At 49.2% G+C, this 26,941-nt stretch overlaps 1 protein-coding gene across 1 annotated transcript in view; it reads right to left on the bottom strand.

Moving 5' to 3' along the window:
• Positions 1-26,941, bottom strand: part of LOC119393658 (mediator of RNA polymerase II transcription subunit 1) — a 310,663-nt gene that overhangs the window by 195,188 nt on the left and 88,534 nt on the right. The window contains exon 2 of the mRNA XM_037660766.2: positions 14,977-15,021. Within this exon, the coding sequence (XP_037516694.1) occupies positions 14,977-15,021 (45 nt within the window). The remainder of the gene's footprint in view (positions 1-14,976; positions 15,022-26,941) is intronic.

The raw sequence follows: 26,941 nt of genomic DNA, 5'->3' as shown, positions 1-26,941 counted from the left end.
GACTCCCATCTCTCTTGCTCGGTTCATCTATCCACGGATCGAATACAGCTGGGTAGCATGGACTGCAGCTATACGCCTTGATGCGCACTTTATTTCAATATGTGTGCACCCCGCGGTCGCTTCCCGCTTTTCTGTAAAAGCCGCCGAGTCTACATGCGCAGATAGAAAGGGTTATAGCCCCTTCCACTATGCAGGAACAACTGTACAACACCAGGGATCGCGTGCATGCTCACAAAGGGGAAGTGAACGCGGCCAGCTGGAGGAGGCATATATATCGTGACGCATTATACACACTGTGCAGGAACCGGATTTGCATCTCGAAATCGCGTGCGTGCGCGGCTTGAAAATTTCAGATTCATGTCTGGCTCTTTGCAGGGCTGCTCTGACGGGACTATATAGCACGTCGCACATGGTGCGCGTGCCTGTTAGTTGAAACCGCGAGAACCACCGACTATACAAACGTGCCGCCGTATATACAGAAAAAAAAAAAAAAAAAGGTGCACGCCAACAGCCAGTGTGAGTTGTTTCTGCGAGTATGGCTAATTAAGAGTTATTTTGCATGCAGTATACCATCGCGCGTATGAAACTTCGAAAAGTCACGCTCATCATTGTATACGGGCGGCGCTCGGTGAAAGAATATGCGCTGAGATAACTTTTACAATGTATACAGATAACAGTTCGCTTGATCCTACATAATGGCAGCCACACTCACTGCACGTTATGCACGGCAAACAAGCGCAACAATGCAACGACTAAGCCAGAAATTATAGACTCCCATACGTGCTCTCTAAGCGTCGCTGCATGGGTCACGCAGTCATGTCATGGAAAACATTCTTTGTGACGAGCACGTAACCCCCTTCCCCCTTTGCTGTTTTTGAATAAGAAAGTCCCACCTGTCCATGATAGTCACGAAGTTACCAATATTGTACAAACAAGCCCCACCAGCCATGTTACTGGAGTAATATTACCAAATTTATTATCTTCGAAAACAAAATTATAAAGCCACGGCAGTGCTGAAGTCGACCACGGCTTTCCAATAAAGATAGAAGAAACTATAACGGTGCTTGTGGTACAATTCCGGTTCGTAAAACCTGTCACATCGTACAGCAACTTCAGAGTAACCTCTGTCAGTACAACACAGTAAGTCTCTGGCCTGCGCGAACTAACAGCATTCAACGCGGCTAACAGATCTATTAAAGTCCATTAAACGTACCGTGTCTTATTCAGGTGTTAGCGCTTTTAAGAAAGGGAGTGGGGAAGGAGGGGAAGGGGGTAGTTTCAATCAGACCGTTGCCACTGCGCTGCCGCGTTAGCGTTACGTGATAACGAAACAATGTGCGAAGGTCAGTTCCGCAGCGTGCATAATTTCTCCGCATACGCGCGAAGAATACACCTGCCAAGGTTGAAGAGCGTCCAGCGCGCTTCCTGCAACCTCCTCGCAGCCGAGAGCATCCCGTATATATACCCTCTCTCTATCCTGGCCGCGTCAACGTCAAGGAAACAATGGCGAGAGTGAATCAATCCCCGTGGCAGATAATTGCCCAAGGTCCGCATTCAACGTCAGCCCGGCCGAGTCCATTGTGTTATGATGACGAGCAGCTCAAAAGGCGCAGCGCACGCACGCACACAAGCCGGCCGCCGCACCAAATACATTTTGCATGCGGCCGGACTCTTCACGTCAGGAGGGTGAGAAACTCCTGTGCGCGGAGTACACGTACCGCAAAAACCCGCGCATAACGCGAACTTATTCAATTTCTTTATTTTTTCGAATTTTTCGAGCTTGCCTGGTTAAGTTTCCTCCGCAAAGCCTCACTATACAGTGTTTTCAAGATGGGGAACAGAAAAGCGAACAACTTACTACAGACTTCATGAAATATAAGACAACTGGATATCATTCGAATCCTCCTGATTTTCTTTTCTTCTTTTCTTACTGAATTGTCCATTATGCCCTAGCAAACGCGAAACTTCGCAAATGCAGCAAGCTACGCCGAATCAGTAGCTGCTTCGGGAAACCGTATACACAAGAAAGCCCTGTGTGACTGCCGGGATACTGGGTATAGTGATACACATGTGAAAATGCGCCATCCGTTTAGCGTTTCCTCGTTTTCCAGGGAAGCTGTACGTTATAATACACAAGTGCCCGAAACGATATTCAACTATCGATACACGTTAACAGCCACAATTTGCAGGCAGCTCTGCACGATACCAACCTAACTTGCACATTTAGTGCAATCGGACAGCAGTTCCGTTAGTCAGGGCTCGCCGAACGCGTTTTTCAAAACGGATGATCCCGAGGCGCCCTCTCATACAGTGCGGAAAAGGGAGAAGGCCGTCTGTAAAAGCAGGTCAGCGAGGCTTTAGCGTAAGCGGGTGAGCGCGTGCAACCAAAGCCTTCGTGATCCGGCAACAGCAGCGGATTTCGAATGTCTTGTTGTAATCTACTAACTACCATGCATCAGAGCAGAGTAAACTGACGCTCCCTCGTAGCGTTTCATGCTTTACCGAACTATACAACGCGGAGCCAACGCCCCGAGCTGCAGAATATGCGCTCGCCTTTTCCGCTTCTCTAAGCACCTCCCGACATCACTTCTTGATGCGTATCGGGAGCCCGACCTGTAATTTGCCACGTCACGAGGCCACACAACATGCGCCCATCCCCGCGCACCATTCGGAGCGGATAATGGCAAATCAATCACCCAGGCGCGCAAGACTATCATATATACAATCGCCGGCACTTGCAGCTATAGGCTGCTGAAGGTGCACGCACAATTGAAACTGAGACGTGAGCGGCCTCCGCGATTTCCTCTCTCGTCACTCAGCTGTGTCGGTGGCAGTGAGGACGTTTAAGGAATGTTACCGAAATGCGTACTAATTTAAGATGTTATATGTACCGTTTGCATTTGCATTCCACGCTAATTGTGTCATAGACTGAACTCAGCAATTGTTAACGACCCAAAAGACGTGACGCCATATATATATATATATATGGCGTCACGTCTTAACTAGTCAACCAGTGAGCAATCTACTAATCTACTACTATATATAGCCCAAAAAGAATATCCCGTATAAGTACTCAACCAGCTATCCCAACAAGAAGTGCTTCCTAACTTTAGACAGCCATCTCAAGCACCATGCCACTATGCGCAACAAGATTCACCACCTATAACTACAGTCAGCCAACTAGCCCAAGCACCATGCCACTAGCCAAACAAGATTCACTCCCTAGCTAGTCAATCAACTAACCCAACAAGTAACTTGGCACTAGTCCAGAAATATTCCTGTCTCCCCGCGCTCGATCAGGATCTCGCGGACGCCATATAATGTGCCGCACATGTGGGCTTCCTTCGTCTAATAGATGGGTGCTTACGGTACTCGCTGAAAGCGGGTTGAGAAGTGACAGACATTCACTAAATATCCCGAAGGCTGGGCCGCGGCCACAGCTCCATTCAACCCATCCTTTGACGCGCGCTTCTGCCGCAACAGGTCGGCAAGGGCAGCTACAACGGTGACCCGCTGGACGACTGAGAAATGCGTCCACGTGCGTTTCGCCGAGGAGCAACGTGCATGACACAGCGCGGAGTTTTTGAAACCACGCTCACCCACCTCGAGAAAGAGCGGGCATTTCTTTTTAAGTTCTCCGCTTGAAGGCAGCGAGGTTTCCCTAACACCCAAACGTGGTCGCACCTCGGCCGCCTCTATTCAAGCAGCACGCGTATGCGGCACTGTTTCAGCCGCGTATATACACACCCCACTAAACAATTCCTGTGCACGACCACGAGCAGATTTAACCGTCCTTATAGAGAACGGGAGAAGAGTAACGAAGTGAACGACTGCTGCGTGGTGATGGGTAAGTGTATCGTACTGCATGAATAGCGTACGAAAGGGGAATTGTCCGAGGGGCTCGTTTCTTTGTTGAACACGTGATTACGAACTAAATTGTCCGCAACATTGCACAACAGTTAAAAACAAATAATGTCGCCCACGCTTTCCTTGGCTCAACTGTCTGTTGGTTTCATTGACTGCATGATTAAGAGATGCACAGACGAAGCCGTTAATGAGGGCTTCGGCAAAAGTGAGGCAAATTAGAACAGATTACCGTGATTACGAAACATTATGAGCAGCAGCAATCCGAAATGAGGCGACGGAGGCGAAGTAAACGTTGAGCCCTAATCCCGTACTGGCTCTAAACTCGAGTTGTCCTGATGCTCCGATGCCGCCCAATAAATTATTAACGTGACAATGCAATGGCGCAGTAGAACTTTGCTATCAATTATTTTCTTCTCCCCACTACAAGGCCGCAGGACGTTATGCACGATTAAATGTCTACTCATTGCTCAGTGCGACAGTATGCCTACTGTCGTGAACGCGCTTGGACCATGGGCGTAGGCAGGGGGGTGCAAAAGGGGCACTTGCCCCCCTCAAGCCACACCGGCGACACCAGCACTTGCCCCCCACCCAAGCTATGCCAGCTCTCTCTCTCTCTCTCTCTCTCTCTCTCTCTCTCTCTCTCTCTCTCCCCCAGCCGCGATGTAACACGGGTTTGCACCCCCCAAGGCAAAATCCTGCCGACGCCCATGGCTTGGACACCACTGCACTTAAGTCCTGTATACGTCGACATCGCGTATAGTCCCAGGAGGCATTGGATCGAACCGCAAGCTCTTTAATGTTACATTCGCGAGTGTATAACGCTTCGCTTACTGCGCAAATTTCAAACAGCTATAGCCCAGCAATTCGGTCATTGTAAGCAGAAAGCGGTTCACTTGTTACGGCAGCAAACGAGCCATGCAAGTAAGGTAAAAATAACAAACTACGAAACAACGTCCCCTTGACTAGCAAGTGCAAGGCGAGGCGCCAATTGCAGAGATTCAGTTCGACGTACGCGTCGAACTGAATCATGTCAACGAACATGTCAACGGACAAAGCAAATAAAAAGCTAACGGTCAGTCGGCACTGTCCACAACAGCAAAGAAAAAGGCAGACGCAAGACGGCAGAGGTAAGGAAGTTGCAAGCGGGTCAGCCACACACGCGATGGAAAGAAAAAATGAAAATAAAGGAAAAAGTCGGCTGATCGTGGGAGCTGTGACAAACGCCCCAAGGAAAACTTACCCCGTTCTCAGAGATGTTCGCGGGCCAGCGCATTTTCTAACGGCGCGACTGGTCCATTATACCGGGGCCCCTGTACGCGGCAACGAGACAGAAAAAAAAAAGAAACGAACCGATGAGGAGGGTCTAGACTTCCTCGAGAGTCGCGAGATGTGGATGGGCGTTCCGCGAGAAAACCGCGCACGGTCCAGTCTGCAGGCACACAAAAACGGCTGCACGCAAGCTATGCGTCGCATTCACCGTACTGCCCATCGCACAAGCGACATCGCCGCGCGGACAGGGTACAACTGAGGGTGTCGACGTTCGACGGCGATGTGATTATGTACGGCGAATCCAGCGGTCGAATCGTAACGGAGGCCTTTGATGAATGAACCGGCGGTATAACATGATCCGCACGAAACCATGGAACCGGCTTTGCCAACGCGCGTACTAAGCGAATGTCGAACATCTCCGCCTTTCATTTCGAGCACGACGTCAAGACACGTTGTACGATGTCCGCGACAGTAAGTTCTGACCGAATTCAACTAAAGGAATTACCCGCATATAGTCAACAATGTCTAATATCTGGTATCCGCTATTACAGGTAACAGCAACATTGCCTTTACCCTTCGTTTTCGTTTACCTGTGGTTCAGTGGGCTATAAGACTTGCCCCTACGATGGTGGCAAAAATCCGGAGAGATGATCAGCACCCGGACAAGTTTTTCGTCAAGTGGGGAGTTTGCTGTCAGAGAAATCCGTGTGGATTTCATAGCAAAGGAGTGGGTAGTTTTTTTTTTTTTTTTTTTTCTTTTTTCTAAGAATGTCTGTCTGCCTGGTCGCACTAACGGACGGCACAGAGAACGCCGCGGCCCTAGAACCAGGCAATCTTTGTCGCTAACAGGGCTCTGCTTCCTTTCAACGACCCGTCGGCCCCCTCGCGGGGTCAGGTGTTCTCCTCAGCGACGCAACGCACGTGCAGCGCGGCCGGCGCGGCGCAGCGGAGCATGAGTGCGTCACGTACGCAACCAGACCATACCACGACCACCACGGGCCGCCTTAACAGCGCTACCACTACCGCAGATACGCGCGCGCGTCGCTTTCACCAGTTTCCGGTCCCACCGGGAGGGCGCCTCCGCGCATGCGCGCTCGCGGCGCGCCGAGCTTTGTGTCCCGCGTACCCTTCCTTTCGGTGCGGACAACAACAAAGGCGCGGTCGGAGGTCCCCTTTGTGCGCGCCTCTGCGCAAGACAAAAAGAGCGGAGGCCGGCCGGCCGCACAATGTCGACGAGGACCGCAAACAAAAGCGCCCGCGGCTGAATGATGGCGGACGGCATCGCGCAAGCGCGTAACGAAGAGGCGCCACATGCGCGGGGAAGAGGCCTCAGCGCGAAGAAGGGGACGGTTTAGCGCGACCCGATGCCAATCACGTTACGCTTAGCCAACGTTATCTACCGCTAGTAAAAGCAACGAACACGCGGACAGAGGGAGACAACTTCCTCTGTACGCGTGCGCTCGATGCGCATTATTCTAGCAGCGTGTCGTAGCGACAAGGCAGAATTTCCACTCTTCCCAGGCGCATCGTTATCGGTACGTTCAAGGGACGTATATATACCAAAAGCACAACTATTGCCGCGAGAAGACGCCTGGTATGCGTAAAGGAAATGCAGGTGGCGACGTCACCTTGAAGTTCCCGAACCAGCTCGCTGTGACGTCAAAGATTTTCATGACGTTTACTAGGGCTCACGTGGTTCTTAAGCGATAAAACTGAAGTACATGGTCGTCTGGGGGGGGGGGCCAGAGACTTCACGTACCCAGTTTCAGATAATTTCACACGAAAAAAATAAATAAATAAAACAAAGCGGTTGATTTATGGGGCAACCAAAGAACTTCGAGTCTATGAGCGAATAATTCGTAGTGGATGGCTCCAGATTACTTTAGACCATGTAGTATAATTCATCGTGTGAAGCATATTCGAAATCAAACAAATTTGCACTTCTCAATCAAAATGCAGTCCCGGCGGCCTCATGCTTAGCAGCAAAACGACCTGAGATCAATAAGCCATATAGCTATGCGACTGAAAGAGGGCGAAATATTCTCTATATACCCGGGGTCAACGACACGCGTTATCCTAGCTGCGATCGAAACGCAGACAAATCGGCTGCGCCCCGCGCATCTGCGGCATGCGGCTGGCTCCGACCACTGATTCTTCAATGCCCGAAAGAGAAACCAAACCGCGCGTTTGCTTTTGTCCACGCGAGAACAGTCGCCGCAATCAAAACACCCTGCAAACGCGGTTCACATCGGACACTGCAGAGAGAGCCGCGTACGTCAACCAATGTTGCCAGGATGGGCGCGTGAAAGAAGAAAGAGGCCGGCGATCACACTCCTTCAGTCGCGTGGTCATGGGATGTTGCAAAGCGAGCCAGAAGATACTTGAAAAGACACAATAGATACACCGCCATAGCAAAGCCACCGAGGACAAACTTGGACGCGATCCAGTTGGGAGGAGAAGCACAATCCCGCGACGACACAAGCACGCACATGCGGAGGCCGATGTCTCAACCGGCTTCTTATAACCCCGCGCAGCGGCCGATGTTACCCAACCAATCCGCACATGCACACAAGAAAGACGCGGCGTCCATACGGTTCCCCTCTACACAGCGTTCGTTGGGTGAGGAGTGCGCTTATAACCCCCGAACAAAGGCAGACCCTCGAGAAAACTCTTTAAGCATTCAAGGAGATGAATCACGAAACGAGTTAGAGAGGATAGGGGCGTGAACATCGAGCAAAAAAGGGAGCCAGGGCCCGACGCCATGCCTCGGCTTCAGAATGCCGATGAATGAAATGATCCTGGTCGAGGAAAACAAGGCGCGGATCATACGGTGCATAAAAGGACGTGAAGCTTAATTCCCCACAGCTACGGGGCATATCACGGCGCCCTTTGATGGCAAAAAGAAATCGCAGTGATTTCCTCATCGTATAAGCCTGGCCATCATTCTCCTATTCAGTTCACAGGCAGTTAAACGTATTTATTCTTGTCTTTTCTTTTTCATCGCACTTCTCTACTGCGTTTGCCACAACAGAGAAATTTCGACGCTTTTTGAAAGCGCCGTGTGACAATATGCAAGACAGATCGCAGGCAGATCATTGACCGGTTGATGAGCACCATTTCGGTGGGCGCAGTAGCATCATTTGCATAGAAAAAAAAAAAAACTTATTGAAAACGTCATCTCAAAATCACAATGTTGTTTTTCTTTCTTTTCCTCTCCGATGTATTGAACTTTCTCGCTAGCGCTAATGCGTTAAGCGCGCGAACACTGCCCTCCGCAATTTACATAGCTTTCTGCAAGGCGAGGAAACCAACTGGAACGTTCCCGGACAAACTAAAAGTAGCTAAGGTATCTGTCATTCACAAAGGTGGCGATGAAAATGACATGAGTAATTATAGGCCGATTTCTGTTTTGCCCATTTTCTCAAAAATTGTTGAACGTGTCATATATATACGAATTGCAAATTTTTGTAGCTCAAAAAAAGTTATAACAGAACACCAGTATGGGTTCCAGAAGAACAAGTCTACTGAAAAAGCCCTATTATCCATTAAAGATAAAATAATTCATAACTTTGAGCAAAAACTACATACAATAGGAATATTTCTTGATTTTAAGAAAGCGTTTGATTCTATTAAGCATGAAATTCTTCTACAAAAACTTAATGAATACGGTATAAGAGGTTCGTCTCTTAATTTAATAAGAAGTTACCTTTCTAATCGATATCAATATACAGATATGAAGCACTCAAAGTCTCAAATGGGCAAGATAAACTACGGCGTCCCACAGGGCTCCATACTTGGACCGCTCCTGTTTCTCTTCTATATTAATGATATCGTAAATGTACCTCTAACACCAGACATTGTATTGTACGCAGACGACACTAATGTATTTTTTTCCGGTGAAGATATGTCTAATCTCGAAAAACAAGCAAACTTGTGGCTTGACAATGTGTCTCTATGGTTGCAAACAAATCAGTTAGAATTAAACATTAAGAAACAAAGTACATTATTTTTCACCCGCGAAACCGTTCTATTTTCCGTAATACGCAGCTCGCATTTAGAGGAGTTTTGATTGAGCGTGTTCAGACTCAAAAGTTCCTAGGCGTCATCTTTCACGAAACGCTGAATTGGTCCAATCATATTGACAAACTTCGTACCCAGGTATCACGGTCCATTGGTGTAATTGGAAAAATAAGATGCTTACTACCTCTCTGGGTGGCAAAGCAGCTTTACTACACTCTGGTTTATTCGCGCATGCATTACTGCGTGTTAATCTGGGGCTCTACAACAAAAACAAATAAAATTGGTCTTGACAAACTGCAAAAAAGAATGCTACGTATCATTGAAAATGTTCCCCGTCGAACGCCTTCTGCTCCACTTTTTCATAAGCATGGAATCCTAAAATTTGAAAACGTATTTTATAAAAAGCTCGCGGCAGTTATCTATGATCAAATAAAAACGAACGCAGATCAATTTAAGGATGCTTACTCCCGGAAACTACAAACGTATAGCTTTAGAAAAACCACCTATTACAGTGAGAGGATTAGGACGAACTACGGCAGGCAAAAGTTAGCACACCTCATTCCTTCATTTCTAAATTCAAACAGCATGGTTATCAGCATAGTGAACGAAAGTCGTTCGACAACAGTTTTCAAAAAAAAGATACACGCTTATCTACTCTCTCTTCAAACATGATATGTCTGTTTTGTTCCTCTTTGTAAGATTGCGCATCTCGTGTGCTGTCTAGGAAATGTAATGCACCCTAAATTTGTACAAGCCAGCCACGGTCCTGTTCACTTCGCGACCTGTCACTTGATAACTGTGCAAAAGTGCGACTGTATTATTAAAGGGTTTTTTTGTGTGTAAAGAGTGCATGTATAAGTGTCTCAGAATTTCTTTTCCTCTCTTCCTCTACACTCTCTTTATTTTCGCTGTATCTCTTCTTTTTTTTTCTTTTTTTACAAATCTGTAACTATTGTATTTTTGCTGTATTGAATTTGTGTTCATGCTATAAAGACATGCTGAGTGTAGTGTTGTTTTGGTCTGGGCGGGGATTGGCGCATTGTCAGGCATTTAGTTGCCTTTTCGCCACCCCTTCCCATTAAACCACTGGAAAAAGATGTATGCATCAATGATGAATATAAGCACTGTTAAGTGTGGCTCGCAAAAGTGAACACCAGCACACGAACGTGTTACAACTAGTGGAGCACTTTAATGCGCCGGTCTTCTCCGCACAAGCTTAAGAGATGTCAGTGATGACTAATATTAACGATTAATTAGCTATTCGCAAGATATGAAAAGCGTTAGCGGGTCATTTGGCCTGGCAGAACTGATAGCAAACCTTAAAGGGACATTAAAGAGATATTTTTTCCTATTAATAAATTGCCTGTTCACAATACCAATAGTGTCGCTCTAGCCGCGAAAAGCATATTCAAGTGGCGCCGACGCCGTGAGGTTCGCGCACCAACGTACTCGCCGTGACGTCATAGATTTTGACGGCGTCCACTGTGGCTGACAGAAGCCTTTATCGCTATCAATGATATTACGCGTTGCCTTCTAAGCCAGCCAGGGATTAAACGTGGCAAGCTTCGAGAAACTACTGAGTCGATGTGCCCAAAACAGGAAAAAAAAAAAAAGACATCCATGACGTCACATTGACATTCAGGTGCTGAAGTTTCGGCGCGCAATTCAAGAATGAAACTTTATAGAGCCTCATAATTTCAACTCGTAATGATTAAGGAATGACGGCGAGATTAACTACAATACAGCTTTCAAATAATAATTCATCGGTCTAAACAGACTTAAGTGTTTCACTGTAGTGTCCCTATTGATAATTTTAACACTTTATCGCCAATCCTGTCGCTCTTTTCTCAAGACGTTTCGGTTACAGAGAAAAGCTTTCGCAAGATGTCTATAGGCCTCTCACAGGTATACAATCCCGTAAAAGGCTGTAAAATCAAAACTGAAGCGAAGTAGTTGCACATACACACAGCATAACACCGCAGTTGCAGAATCGGTTCAAAGCTCTGGCTGTTTCACTGTCGCAACAAGCAGGGCCTGATCAGGTGGTTTCGTATAAGCACAACAATGACAATGCCGAATCAAATCTTGAATACAAAACGTATGTGCGTTGCAGCCCTTGCACGTACAGAAAACAAAAAGAAGAAGCTGTATGCGTGATTGAAGATGAATCAGGCCAAGGACGCCGCACAAACAAGCCTCCGAGTGATGTCAACGTCAATCAGCGCGTATACCTGTCAGCCGCGTGAATGCGACGACATAACTGAAAGTCCCCATCCCGGCGAGCGGATTCAGCAAACATGAAAGTGCCGTGCCGAGCATTACCACAATGCGCAACGCTGTTCCCGAACTTATAAGCACAACAACCCTGTCTATCGTTCTGACGCTGGCACGAACAAATGCGGATGATTGTGACATTATATTCGAGCGGTTTCGTACTCTCCTTCGCATTTATATATACAGAGCGAAGTGTGGTTTATGCAACCTTCGCGGGAACCAGGGCGGCGGTAAAAAACGCATCATCCGAAAATCGTGTCGTGCACAGTAAACCCTGGAAGTTATAAAGACAAGCGCACCCGTTGACAAATTCAATAGCAAATGTACTTATGACGTCGTGTCACCCGACGAAGGAAACTTATTATACCGAAAAGCGCATCATGCGGAATCTCATCAACAAGATTCCGCCGCATTACTATTACTAAAATATTCAGTCAGTGAAAGCACCGACAACCACAGTGCGACAGGCCTCACTTCCACGCCGTTTTCTTTTTTCTTCTCTTTTTTTTGGGGGAGGGGGGGGGGGGGCTTGCGTGATTAAAGGCCACCTTTATCAGGCTCATCACTTCTCGCGCGCCAGTAAGTCGCAAGAACTAAGCTCCGAAATCAATTTCTGAACACAAAGAGGAAACGGAAAAAAATAAAAGAACCTCTGTAGTGCAATTGCGATATCAAGCCACGGACGAACGGCATCCGCGCAGGGTCATTGACGCGCTCTCTCGGGTGGAAGTTGCACATAACCTGGCCGGGTCCCGAGTCGTTCTGCGGCCCCTCCCTCATGCCTCGTCACTCTCTCCTTCGCACAGCTGCACTGCAGCGCAGTGCAGCAAAACCAGCAAACAGCGCCGACGATGACGCACTCGGCCCCGGTGCCTGGGCCCGCAAAGCGGTCGACAACCCCACGCGCCGAGCACAGCAGAGGAGCGACGGCAGTGCGCGCGTGCCAGCTGGATGGGGAAAGAACGGGAGCGCCGCGCCCGTTCCTTTCCCACCCACCCGACTGCGCGCACTGCAAAGCAGACTCGGGATGGGATGGGAAGGAATGAGGGTACAGAACGGCGGCACAGTGTCGTCACCGCGAGAAGCCCAGCGGGGTGCCGCGGTCAGGACGCCGCTGCAGCGCTAATGGGGCGAGGAGAGAGGGGGGAACCTCCCCCTTTTTTTCGACCCGATCGAAAAGCCAACCCGGGATTCCGGCAGCGCGCGGCGGCCCCGACGTACGGAGGCGACCGGCCAGATCGCTCTGCAGCGGCGCGGCACCGGCCTTGTTGGGGTGTGCGGACGTGCTGCTGCCGTGGCTAAACTAGACCCTTTTCATAATATTAAGGCTAACTTTCCTGCCATGCAGTTCGCCCAGCTAATAGCGGCTAACCACTACTGCAAACAGAGTGTTCAAGCGCAGTTTGCTTGCGCTTTGATGTGGAAAATTGAGACAGTTCACCGATGGACGGCTCTGGACTGTCTTTTATGTTCGAAATCGATGGCGGAAAATAAAATAGAAACCGTTACCCGGACGAACCACCCTTGTGTTTTGCTATGTTAAAATCCATGACGACGTTGTCAGCAGCACTCGGTTAATTTCGCCAAAAGTGCAGTAGGTATGGCAGTTAATTTAGTGCTTACAGCACAGAATGTTGCGTACAATGCCGATTTCCTGCGACAAATTGCATTTATTTCACTCGAAGTGCGGACCTACATTGACTATAAATCTAGGGCAAAAAAAAAAAATCTTCAAGGATGTGCTTCCACGATGAGCGACGTCGCACAGCAGACGAAACGAAAGCGACAGGCAAAGTTGGTTGCACATCAAAGCGCGTTAAAAGCTACGCCCGTATTCGTTCAAAAGACTTCGTAAACCTATTAACTATACACGCCATATACATATGTCGGGCGTCAAAACAAGGACGGCAGTGAACGCTCGACTCTACTGGCCCGTCGCGATTCGCTCCGACCTGATGCAAGATCCCTTTTGGCCCAAAATACGAAGGAGAAAACAAAGCCACGGGGGGTTTTGCACAACAAGAAGCCAACACGGGAACGTCTAATAATCAGCGTAAAGAAAAGGCGCCTAGTCCTGGCATCGTACATCCCTTACTGACCTTCGACGTCCTTCGTCCGCTATATTGCAGCGCAACCACAGTGGGGGGAGGGGGAGGGCGGTTGGGGGTGGCGGCTCGCGGCCTTAGCGTGACGCTCGCGAGTCTGGAAGCGCGCGCTTGGTGCCCGGTCCTTCTCCCTCGCGTCGCTCGTTGCAAGCATACAGTGTGGGGGAAGGCCATTTATAATGGCTCTGGCGACAACGACGGCGGCTCGCGACACACTCGGGCTGCGGCCTTGCGCAAAAGAAAAGAGGCGACCGACCTCTCGCGCGCTTACGACCGGCGAGAGCGACGGTGCTGTTTGCACATACGAGCTATACACCACACTCGGGCTGCACGCTCTGCGAAGAGGGTGGCAAACAATCGAGGCTGATCCAAAAGAGTTTTCTCAAGGACACCCGCATTAACGAGCGAATGTTTTATTTCACAGGTCTCAAACACGTGGCCCGGCCCACACATGACTGTCTTCGTCCCATATATATATATATATATATATATATATATATATATATATATATATATATATATATATATATATATATATATATATACATATACATATATATATATATACATATACATATATATATATATATATATATATATATATATATATATATATATATATATATTATTTTCTTAAATAACTATGTTCATAAACTATACAGACGTGACCGGTCTCAAGCATTTCTTTCCTGTGGTGCTGAAACATAACCGTGGAACAAAAACTACATTTCAGAATCGGCGTCCAGATTTCAGTCATTCTGCAGATCAGTATCGGCATGTTTCTCGAGTCTTGATGTCAAATCCCCTCGATAAATGACCCATATACGAGATATTATGGGCAAGACCTTCTTTCAAATGGCAACGGTATAGCTGACATTTTGTTCAGTAACACTCCCCTCCCCCACCCCCTCCGATCCCCTTCACTGACCCGGCCCTTGCGGGAGACTAAACTTCGTGACTGCGGCCCGCTTGCTGAGTTGAGTTTGAGACCCCAGCTGTAGGTGCTGTGTGTCCAACACTCACGCACACACACACACACACTTAAGCTATAGTGTAAGACGATATCAACAGCACCCTATCACCAACGCAGTTTCGTATTGTTCTGTGCTGCAATTCTAGGTGGCCTTCAGTGCGAATGGAAAGCACATCTCTCATTCGCTTCCTCCGTTTATGAAGACGAGCGGGCCGGATCTGCCCACTGCACACAAAGCCATACTCCTGCCGTCCTCTGGTTCTGTGCTGCAGAAGAATTTCGTGACTGCGGCCCGCTGGCTGAGATGAGTTTGAGACCCCTGCTCTATTTCGTTCCTTTCCTGCGGGAGTCTCCTTCGATTCCGAAAGCGCGAGGCAGTCGGGATGCGAGTCCCGCAGTGCACGCGCGCCGTGCCGAAATTCATACTCGCTCGCTTGAAAGAAAGGCGGAGATGCACGCTGGACTTACCGTCGGTGGCGCTGTCGCTGCGGGCAATCTGGTTTCGCAGCGGTTCTGCGAAGAGCAAGCAGAAAAGAACGACATGGTACGTATAGTTGAAAACCAGAAACAAACAAACTAAAATACAGCCTTACATGCACGTACACCGAACAGCAAAAGTTACAGCAAAAGGACGCGAAATGTTCGAAAAAGCTATACACTCGCTTTGTCCGGGAACATAAATCTTCCAGTCTGAGGCTGGTATTGCAACATATACAGCCACCAGCTACGGCATTACGCACTAAAAGAGAAATTCACATTTGCTGAGAAGTCAACGTACCGTAGACCTTTGCCGTTGGGTATACATTTTCTCTCTCTCTCTGCCAGGCTAGTCTATAAGGAACACGTGAGACTGCACCATTTCGCCTTCACACGTGTCACGTGAACCGAGTTTAAATGCAGAAAATTATGCGTACTGGCACGAAAGACCGACGATTTCGCATGCAACAACAGAAGTCGCTGTTCATTCTCCAGATTTTACAGTAGTCGCCAAGAAGCCGACAGACATGTACAATCAGCGTCATCAGTTTAGAGACCACGAGACAAAAGATAAAGCCGAATATTCCAGAATATTCCCGGCTTGTTCTAAACATGTACTGAATACAGTTCGACCGAACACAGTCACAAATTGCTGGAAAACTCAAAGTTTTCGCGGGCCTATAGTGGTCTCGAAACTTCTGACGCCGACTACACACCCACAGTCGACTGACCAGTGACCGTTCAGTAATAATAATAATATCTGGGGTTTAACGTCCCAAAACCACGATATGATTATGAGAGACGCCGTAGTAGAGGGCTACGGAAATTTCGACCACCTGGGGTTCTTTAACGTGCACCTAAATCTAAGTACACGGGCCTCAAACATTTTCGCCTCCATTGAAAATGCAGACGCCGCGGCCGGGATTCGATCCCGCGACCTTCGGGTCAGCAGTGGAGCGCCATAACCACTAGACCACCGTGGCGGGGCTGACCGTTCAGTAGATAACATTATATAATGTTATCTTAAGAGAGAGAACGATGGTATGATGAAGCCATCGTTAAAATAAAATAACTTAAGAATTTTACAACTGTTACTGTTCGGTAACTCTCGTACGTGAGCTCCAAGTGAGTGAGCTCGCATACACACGCGTTTCGCCACATCGCCTTGCTCCGAGATGGGCAAAGCACGGCTCGCGCAGCAAAGCCGAGGTCAATAGCGGATCAATGCGCTACCTATTCCCATAACAACGACTTCGCAAATGGTCCCCGCAATAAACCAAACGTTTTGTGCGATCGACCAGCGATAAAAACGCTTCGTAACAAGCGCCGCGCGCTCTCGTCGACTAGAGAAATCGAACAAACGACGCATACGATCGGCTCAGAAAGCAGCGAGACTTTCTCGTCGAGACGGCACTGGGCTAATCACCGCGCGGAGATTACAGCCCAGAGTTTCACAGATGGAGAAAGAGAGAAAGAAAGGAGAAAGGGAGTGAGGGAGCAAGAGGTCCGAGACGCGATGTAGAGCCAATCCGTACACGACAGAAAGAAAGAAAGAAAGAAAGAAAGAAAGAAAGAAAGAAAGAAAGAAAGAAAGAAAGAAAGAAAGAAAGAAAGAAAGAAAGAAAGAAAGAAAGAAAGAAAGAAAGAAAGAAAGAAAGAAAGAAAGAAAGAAAGAGGGCATGCAGGAGGTCCGAAACGCGATGTAGAGCCAATCCGTATACACGGAGAGTATTCGTCGACTCGATGTAACCCCCAGCTTCCAGGGATCCCATCACCAGCAGCTTCGCGAAACCATTAATCGAGACTGGACGCGCGTCGAAAGGCGGCCGCCTCCATCGCACCCCCAATATATACTATATCTCGATCTTCATCGGAATCATCATCCACCAACCAGCAGCAGCACAGCAAGATTTCGGTTTCTTTACTTGTCTACACACGGACTGGTGGGGGAGGACACAGCAGTGCGCTTCGCGAACGTTGCGATCACGCATGCGTGCGAGCACGCACATCTATAGCAGCGGCAGCAGCGCCAAAATGCGCTGGGTATACAGACGCGTCGCCGCCGCCGCGGTGCGAAAGCTTCTGTCATTAATCTTCATTTGAGAGTCGGGACGAAGCTTATATAGACTAGAGAGAAAAAGCGCGCGCGGGGGGGGGGGGGGGGATGTGTGGAAACATTTACGCGCACGGACAATCGCGGAAACCCCGGCCGTCCTGAACAGTGTGCATAGCGTGTTAACGCCGCGCGACGCGAAGAAAAAAATAAAAGTGTCAGGTGTCGAGTCGACGAGACGGCAAATTTAATTAAGCCTCAGCTGGCATGCACGCCGTCCTGGGACATGCGAAAGTGTATACCTGCTTTGGCAAGCGACGATATCATGAAACGACGCGACAGTTGAAAGAGAGAGAGAGAGAAGACCTGATGGGCCTGGGTGACCGGGATGGGAGAGGATGTGACAGGACGCCAGAACACGGAAAAGCGCGAAGTCATCGAGCCGGAATGATTAACGCGCGCGTGTACTTTCGTGGAAGAAAATTACACCCGCGAGTGCGAAACGAATCAAATTCACGTAGAAAGAAAGGTTACGTATGCGGCTAGAAAGCATATCGCCTAATAACACGTTATGATCACACGGTCCTTTAAAGGCCAACTCCGGCGATTTTTTGGCCATGTCAAAGTAATGGTGCCTTCATGTTCCTGAGACGCTCCTGTTACGGGCCCGATAGCAGAAATACTCGGTAAATTGGAGACTAATTTTGAATAAGCAAAAAAGCGCAACACCGAAACCGAAACCCAACCGAGTGTGCTGTCTACGTATGACGTAGATAATAGAGTCTTTTAGCAAGTTACGGAAATACGGTACGCAAATACGGTAAGGCAGTACGGTAGCGTTCCTCCTTTCCCGCTGGTTGTGCTTTGGCCGCTCAACGACCGGGAAAGGAGGAGCCGTACCGTACTGCCTTACCGTATTTGCGTACCGTATTTCCGTAACTTGCTAAAAGACTCTGTTGTTACGAACGAACCGGAAGTCGTGCAAGGCATGCCGGTCACGCTGGCGCCGAGTATGAAAACTGTGACAGCCGGGACGACCAGCGAAGCGCCGGCCAAACCAACGCTGTCTGTCGCCTTGTGCACAGCAGACGCTCGCTGTAGCGGCCGAAGCGCCGAAGTTAGCGGTGCCCTCGGCCGCGTCACTTCCGCCGCCTTCCCAATACTGACGTCACAGACGCAATGTTGCCAATAATTGTGGGAAGCCAGGAGGCGTTTGCAGACAATCTTTAAAATTCATTTGCAAACAATCTGCGCATGTCTCAAGCCTGTAATTTGGCATAAACGACGGAAACGTGCAAATGAACGTACCCAGCGAAATTCATTGAGATCCATCGACCTCGAAAAATCGCCGGAGTTGGCCTTTAATCGAGCATGTTCCAGCTTTACCATCGATCTGGATTTATTGTATAGGCATGGTATGGAGCCCATAGCGATGACGTTTCCATGAATGCGACAAGTGGCGCGTCGAATCGTCATTCCAGCGTATCGCGCCCGCGTAAACGGCGTTAATGGGTTACAAATGAGAATCGCATCAACGCGTTATAGGCGGACATGGTATGAAACGGTAAATGTGCATTCCCCAAATGCACGTATACTGGAGCGCACAGCATCGACGGAAAGAGTGGAAAATGATTAGACGGCTGTGTAGTATCTGATGTTCTCCTACATTCATGCAGAGAAATGCATTCACCGTAAACAGGTTCCGGCATTAACATGCGCACCTCATGTAAATGCTGTCGCGCATATAGTGTACTGCCGTGGTGCGATATAGGAAACAAAATACACACGATCGCATTCACGTAAACACGCCCCATAAGTGCTTTTTCTTTAAATAATTAAAAGCAAGGTATACAGTTCACCATGACGGTCTCGTCCCAACGGTCTGGCAGCTGGCGCCGCTTAATGGGACGGTGCCTTAAACCACGCATGAATCGTTGAGAAACCACACCCAGTGGGAAAATCCCGTGATTCACATTTCAGAGGAACACACGTGGGCTCGCGGAGAAAGGGAAGGGGGGAGGTCCTGAAGTTTCCCCAAAAGTGCTTGTCACGGCGAAAGGTTAACCTGTTCGCTTGGCGGTCTTCGACCAGACGTCGCGTTTGCGCCACTGAAATCCTTGTAATCATCATCATCAAAGGTTAACCACCCGACGACTATGCCGCTTCAGCCACCGCGACGGCAAGGTTACTGCCCCTGGGTGTATTGCATCAACCTCTGCAGCGCAAATGGGGCGCGGAGGGAAGCCGGCGGTCCTAACGATACATAGACTCCGCAATCATGTGGCGCATATGGCGCTGTGCATGTGGCAGGTCGCAAAAGTGGCGCAAAAAACGCTGACGAAGCTCCTCTCTGCGACAATGCGCTCGACCGATACCGTGTGGCAAACGTCGGCGGCGGGGGGTCTACGCCCCTACGGGGCTCGTGATTTCGCAACGCAATCATTGGACGCCCGTATATAGGGATGGCGAAACGACGAAGAGGGAGGCGGAGGAGGGTGAAGCTATTATATTCGCGGAAACATTGCGTTTCCGTCAGTTCTGCTTTTGTTTTCAAGGTCGTCCCATCGCTACGCGAACGCTTTAGGGCAAAATAAATCGACGTCCGAAAGACGACGACATTGCCCCATACGGTGTGTAAACGAGGGGCGGCGGGGTACGTAGCGGTTCCGAGCGACAAAAGGATGGTCCTGTCTCAGGGTCAACGTGCCATCGATTTCGACTCGCACGTTCGAGGTCGCAGCGAGCGTTGTGCAAAGTGATCATTTCACGCACAGTGTATAAACGCGTGTGCCGCATTCTGGCTGATAAAGCTATACGGTGTGAGGAAAGAATTAGAAAAATGAAGCGAACTGCAGGCTGCTGTCTTGCACCCAGGTTGAGAAACCCAGAACGTTCTTGACTACAGGTCGCGCAGGTCCGCCCTTTCGGGAAGCGTCATCAACGACCTGTCAGCGGTGTACTTGCGGATCCACTTGCGCAAGTGGAGTGCATAAAGATGTAAGCTACACATGAGTCCAACCTTGGGCGCCCAATCGCGGGCACGGTGCCAGTTTGTTCGCGGAAATACGGATGTCAAAGGTCGCCGTGTCAGTACGAGAACACGCCTCTGCCACTCAAAACCGTTTATAAAAAAACAAACGAAATAAAGCAGGTACGGAGAAGCACCCGTTCAAACATAGGAAGCGAACAACGAGACAGCCTTCTTTTAACCTTGTTCAAATAACTGCAAACTCATTTCGATCCTCACTCCTTCGAAGGTTCAGTCTACACCGAAAGTATATCTGCAAAGCTCACAACGGCGTTGTCAGTGAACGTTTACTGACATGGGACTATACCTAACGCCTAATACGAAAACATCACCCCATTGCCACTATTCGCGCGCGCTTTTGATGAGTATAAAGTACATGCAACGCCGACAAAAAAACGCATGCATTCCGCCGTAAAAATACCAAAGGCAAGAAGCCATGCGCACACGTTTTGCGTTAACTTCAACAGCGCGCACCTTATCGACAACGCGCGTGACGACAAACCAAAAGTTAACTGCACCCAAAGAAACGCTCAACGTATTTCAACGTATGGCACATCCATTTTCCCAGCGAGCGACAAACTAAACGTATCTGTCAGCACTCCTCGTTAACGACGAGGCCTATAGTAGCAACAACGAAACGTTCCTGCGATTCGCTCGTGCGGTCCGTCCGTCCCGTCATCGGACGTGCGTGAATGCACGAGCGCGCGCCATAACTAACCACTCCCACCCAATAGAGTTATAGTTTCAATGTATAATTACGCCCAGACCGCGACGCCAACCAAAGAGCGCCCGCCCCGTCCATCCCATCCTAAACTATACAGCGGACGACCTTCACTGTACATAACACGCCATGGTTTGCGTGCACCGCCCGTACACGCAGACTCACGAGCTCCATGGGGCGGACCACAGGTACACGCATGCAGCCGGCTTGTTGTAAATATGGCGTGCAACCCGTTCGTTACACACGCGTGCACGCGTCGCGAATAAAGAAAGGACATAAAGAATAGAGGAAAACGGCCACTCTGGTCGGGTCTCGTGGGCTCGCTTTTTTAAAGCGACCGGACATCCGCCCGCCCCAGCATCGCCCTAATGGACTGGTCGCAGCAGACTGAGTGAGTGTGCCGGTGCGTTCGCCGCGTAACGGTCTTCAACGGTGCGCTGTCACGGTACTTTTCATCCGAACGACTTCCCAGCAGCTTTTTCACGCGAGGATATTCAGGAAAAGCCTATTTTATCAAAAACGGGTGAGAGCTTATAATACATACACGCCCACAGAGACTCACCGCGGCTGCCTGTTAATACGCGTTCAGTGATCTGCTTATTCATTCACTCGTTTTTTTTGTTTTTTTTTTTTTCTGCGCGCGGAGACGACCTCACCTGTGCAACATGAGAAGCCTGATTTCGGTATCAGTGCACTAAAGGCCTAGCAACAGTTAGAAAAATAAAGATGGATTTATTTGGGCTACAGCACCACGCTGTTTTCCTTGTTATTGTCACTCGCCAGGAGAAAGAAAGAAAGAAAGAAAGAAAGAAAGAAAGAAAGAAAGAAAGAAAGAAAGAAAGAAAGAAAGAAAGAAAGAAAGAAAGAAAGAAAGAAAGAAAGAAAGAAAGAAAGAAAGAAAGAAAGAAAGAAAGAAGTATTCCCTCTGTGCTGCGATTTCGATGAACAAACATCGGATAGTCAGTGCAAACTGACCATCCAATGTCTCAAGTCACGAGAGCTATAGCCCGCGGAGACGTTTGGTAAAACCAGAGTCCTTCATTGAAAAGGACTCTGGTAAAACCAACTAAAACCCCTTTCTATAAGCAATCTGCCCCTTGAGCGGATCGCCGAGACCTCTTCATTAGGCATCCCCCGTAATCGCTTCTCCGCTGTCTCAAGAAAGCAATGCGGTCGTTCTCGCCACGTTGACATGACGTGCAGTCATTCGCCTGTATACAGCTCTCTGCCGCTTCCTCCTCTTCGTTCGCTCCCGCAGACTGCAGTGAAGGCGGGTCCTTCATCACAAACACCGAGAAATGACCAGCGCCAGCCGGCCGGCCGCGACGGCGTCCGGAACCCGAAGGGTTCAACAGCCGGATTTTCTCGGAACGAGTCCTCCGAGCCCCGCCGCGGCCGCTAATCAGCGCCTCCGACGGCCATGCAGCAACCGCGTAGACCAATGATCTTCCTTCCCTGTAGCACGCGGGCTCCTATATACTTTCGTTCTTGGCCGTCACACTTGAGGCCGAAAGGACAGTGTGTGACGACGCTTGCTCTTGGTTGTTTAAAGCCAGGCGCATACACTAGAAAGCCAAAGCGAACGCTCCCAAAGCATGGACCATCGCGTAAACTAAAAAACTTACAGGGTCCCTTATGCATTCACCTAAGACGACTTGAAGGCGAAGTCCATCTTATTTTTCCTCTCAGTCGATGTACTGATCCTTTCCCGCCCCCCTCCGAAAGTTTTCTGCACGTAACGTTGTTTTGCACTGCCTCCAAGAGAGGAGACATTACAAGATTACTGCACTGCACCTGATTTTTGCACTGCCTCCGTGATCGGCCCACATTTGACGAAGCGGCGATGTAATGTGATGCTGTCATCATGTGACGTCACGTTATGTAAAGCCACAGTGACGTCACGACGCGATATTCTTGCGTCACTCGTGTTGACGCCGCTGACGCCGACGGTCAACTTTCGCGTTTGATGAGGCACCTAAGGCTTTCGTCTTAAGATATATACGGAACAAGAAATCGTAGCAGCCGTAGCATCGTCCTGTATATAGACGGCATTCGTTTCTATAAAGGCACGCGACTGCCTCCGAGCGGCAAGATTGACGACTGCGATTTGAAAGCATTCTTCCTCTGTTGATAATGAGGGCCTGGTGGCACGTGCTATACGAAGATCTCGTGCGCACGAACATCTCGGTTTGATACCATCTAGTGCGTAAACATCATTATTAAAAAAAAAAAGCTTAATCCAGTCAGCCGTGATTGCGCCGAATCCTCCAATCACGTCTGGACTTCTAACGCCACCTCTTGGATAAAACGCTAAAAGCCACTCGGAAAAGCTCGTTATATACACGAAGTACAGAAACCACGGATGTGCGTGGGAGCGCACTGCCCGCGGATGCGAGTCCCCGTTCACACGGCGTGGACCATGCAGCTTCTCCGGGAGACTGTCAGCACGTGTGATTGATATTTAGAAAATTGGAGTCACCGTTCGTTACAACGACGAGCTGCTGAAGTTGCAGCCCGCGTTCAGCATCTTTCAACGGCTGCTTCACGCACCAGTGAGCCCACAATGATCACTCATGTCATGATTAACCGCAGTACTATGCACGTGGACACACACACACACACACACACACACACACACACACACACACACACACACACACACACACACACACACACACAAATCCACGCTAGAGTCCACATATCCCTGAGTTGCCGTCTCTCTCCTTTTGACGCGCCGGCTCAGTCTTTAATTTCCCAGCTCATATAGTAAAGCGACAGGGTGTTCTTTGCAAGAAACTTAAGACATTGTAACGATGACTGGCCATTTTGTAAGCATACCTAGCGAGAGTTTTAGATTGCGTTATGTATGAATCGTGGGGCATATTCCCAGTGATACATTCTTATTGTCCATAGAAGCTTATAAAAAAGCCCTAACGTACCGTTTCTTTTCCTTTTGCCGTCTTCATGTTGCCAAAATTCGCATTTACGCAAGTACACTACATGCCAGTGCGCGGTACAGCAGAGGTAATTAAGGTGCAATTATTGCACTAAAGAAAACTGAATATCGCTGATCAGTTCTGCGAAGATCAGCAAGGCAGGGAAAGGCGCAGGAAAAGGAAAAAAATCATCTCTCCGTTTCCAGCAGCGTTTCCTACAACACGCAAGTTTTAAGACACTCCTGCAGCAAGTCCGTTTCTCCCAACAGCGGCATGCTCATGAAAATTGCTCACGCAGGCGCGCCGCCAATGCACTCTTCCTAATGCCATCGCCACCGCGACCACGCCAACATCTACTCCACGCATGCGGCGTCCCAGATATCTCGTTAAATGGACTTCCGAGAGAACAGCGACGGCATAAACGAATCCTCAGCGCGTTGTTCCACACGACGCCCATCGGAGCCACTAGCGCGAACACGGCGAAGAAGAGAGAATGAGACGGCCGGGCTGGACCGGTTATTTTTCCATTTTTCGCCCGGCAAGCTGGACAGCGCCGGCGTGTTGCCCTGATGGATGGGGCAGCGGCGTCGCCGCTTCCTCGGGTGGTGGCGTCGGCCATGCAGCGAGGCCTGATTAACGCGCACACCGGTCGGCCGGCCTCCGTGCCGCCTCGCACGCGCAGCTGGACACTCGGCTTCTCCGAGTGGACATCGCCGAAAAAAGGCGGCAGCGAAAGGAGGCCCGCAGAGATATGTAACAAAACGAATGAGGTGCGGTTAGCTTATACCGCGCAGAAAATGGGTGCATAGAATTGGCGCGGGAAGGAACAAAGTCACAGGGTCCCTTATGTATTTGCCTAAGGTGACTGGAAGGCGAAAGCCACCTTCCTTTCCTTCTCAGTCGATTGCACTGCTCCCGCCCGAAAGCTTTCCGCACCCAACGTGGTTTTGCACTGCCTCCGGGATCGGAGGAACTTGAAGTTTTCTGCCCCTCACGTGGTTTCGCAGTGCCTCCGGGATCGCCACACCTTTGACTAAGCGACGTTGTCGTGTAATATCATGTGACGTCATGGCGACGTTCATGATGACTTTACAAAACTTCGGCAACCTGTGACGTCACAGGTCGCCAAAAGCAGGTCATATAGTGAATCATCGCATTATGATTATTTGCATCACTCATGTTGACGCCGGCGGCGGTTGCTTTTCAAGTCTGATGAGACGTATAAGGCTTTCGCCTTAATAATAGAAAATTAGGAGAGAAATGGCCAGAGGAGACGCGAATCACAGCAGCATACATGGTCTGTAGCACAGTCACGAGTGCGTCCGTCTGAACTGAAAGACAAAGCACTGGGTTGGAGGATGAGTGCGAAAGAAAATGGGGCGCACTCTTTTCGTCGCGCGCATGCGCGTATGCATTATTATAAACGCGCGCGTGCACGCGGTGGGTGAGACGACGACGAGGGAGCGACGACGGCGGACACTGACCGCACAACAAGTCGTGTATAGTATAAATGCTGCGGCACGGGCGACGACGCCATTAACGAAAAAGCAGGTCCCATACATTAACACGCGACGCACGTTGGCGGTGCCGCGCGCACCAGTTGTGCTGCCAGAAAATAAAACACCCGCCTCCCACTGTTTCGCATATTTCTCGCCCCTCCTTTTCTCGCTTTTAGCGAATTCGCAGTATACGGAAATACGAAAGAAACGGCAGAAGCAGAAGCTTGCGACGACTATACGAAGAACAGACAACTAAAAAGCTATCTCCTCGTCGCGCCCCCCTTTCGTGTTGTTTTTCTTTCGCCCCTTTTTAAGCGTAAGCGCATACGTTACGGTCGCCAGGTATTACACGAGGGAGGAACAAAAAGTATGAGAACGGGCACCTAATGACGGTAGTCGTTCTACAAATATATGGCAAGGTTCTGGTGGCCGCGGACATGACGACGCGTAGAACAACAATTTTCGGCGCCCCCTCGCCGCAGGTGCCCCCCCCCCCCCCCCCCCCCCCCCCCCCCCCCCCCCCCTGCCAGCGCCGATGCCTCTTTAAAAACTGTCGCTAAACTCGGCGGCAGCAATTCCCACCAATCGGTCAGCCTCTTTGTATCTTGATGTAGAGATCGCGCTAGCGCTGTTGCCACGCTTATCCCTCAGCGTAATTGCGGATATTGGTGCGTAGAAATATTTTGCTTGATATCATATACCTTCTGAAAAGTAGCTAGCGACAACAGCCGTACTCAAGAATTTCAACAGCCAAAGCAAGGACAGGCAAATGGACAAAAAATGGTTGGCGCATGCGGTGAAGTAAGCTTTACAGGAACATACTGCTGGAAATGAGGTCCGCACAACTTTCCACAGCACAACTTGAGAACTGATACTCTATGCCACCTGCTTCGGCCGTTTCATCGCAAATACCCGTTGATGTAATCGCGAGATGGTGCCTTCATGAGAGAGTGGGACAATGTTTTCCCACTTTTGAAAAACACTATAATAATAATATTTGGGGTTTAACGTCCCAAAACCACGATATGATTATGAGAGACGCCGTAGTGGAGGGCTCCGGAAATTTCGACCACCTGGGGTTCTTTAACGTGCACCTAAATCTAAGTACACGGGCCTCAAACATTTTCGCCTCCATCGAAAATGCAGCCGCCGCGGCCGGGATTCGATCCCGCGACCTTCGGGTCAGCAGTCGAGCACCATAACCACTAGACCACCGTGGCGGGGCCTTTTGAAAAACACTCTCATGAGTCAGTGGGACATGTATGTCCCACTTTTTTTCAGTTAACTACCGGCTTGATTTTGATGAAATTTGTTTTATACTATTTCTTTGTAGTTTATATCAACATACCACAGCCGGTTTTTGAGCTGCCCGTCGAATGCTCTGATTGATGAGCAAATAGCTTTCCTCGAACGTGCGCAGTTCTGATATTCGACGCATGATGTTATTTCTGTGGTTCTTGGTTATCTCTAGGGGAGGGGGGAGAGGCGGTTTTGTTAATCTTTTTTACCCATATATATCCTCGGTGTTATCTATTAAACATTTAGTTGTTAGAATCAGCGCCTGTGCCGTCGTTTCTTTTTCTCGCCTGTGTTCCGTTTGCGCTGGCCGTCATGGGTTTTTATATCATCATGTCAAAAACATAGGCAAGCCTACAAAGCGTTCACCGCGTCCCGTCCCGTTTAGTTATAACGCCCCTACGGTTCATTCGCACAGGGAAA

This window comes from Rhipicephalus sanguineus, chromosome 5 (assembly GCF_013339695.2).
Source record: "Rhipicephalus sanguineus isolate Rsan-2018 chromosome 5, BIME_Rsan_1.4, whole genome shotgun sequence".
In the NCBI taxonomy this organism is placed as follows: Eukaryota; Metazoa; Arthropoda; class Arachnida; order Ixodida; family Ixodidae; genus Rhipicephalus; species Rhipicephalus sanguineus.
The sequence above is the reverse complement of the archived record's forward strand: the minus strand, read 5'-3'. Positions and strand labels throughout refer to the sequence as shown.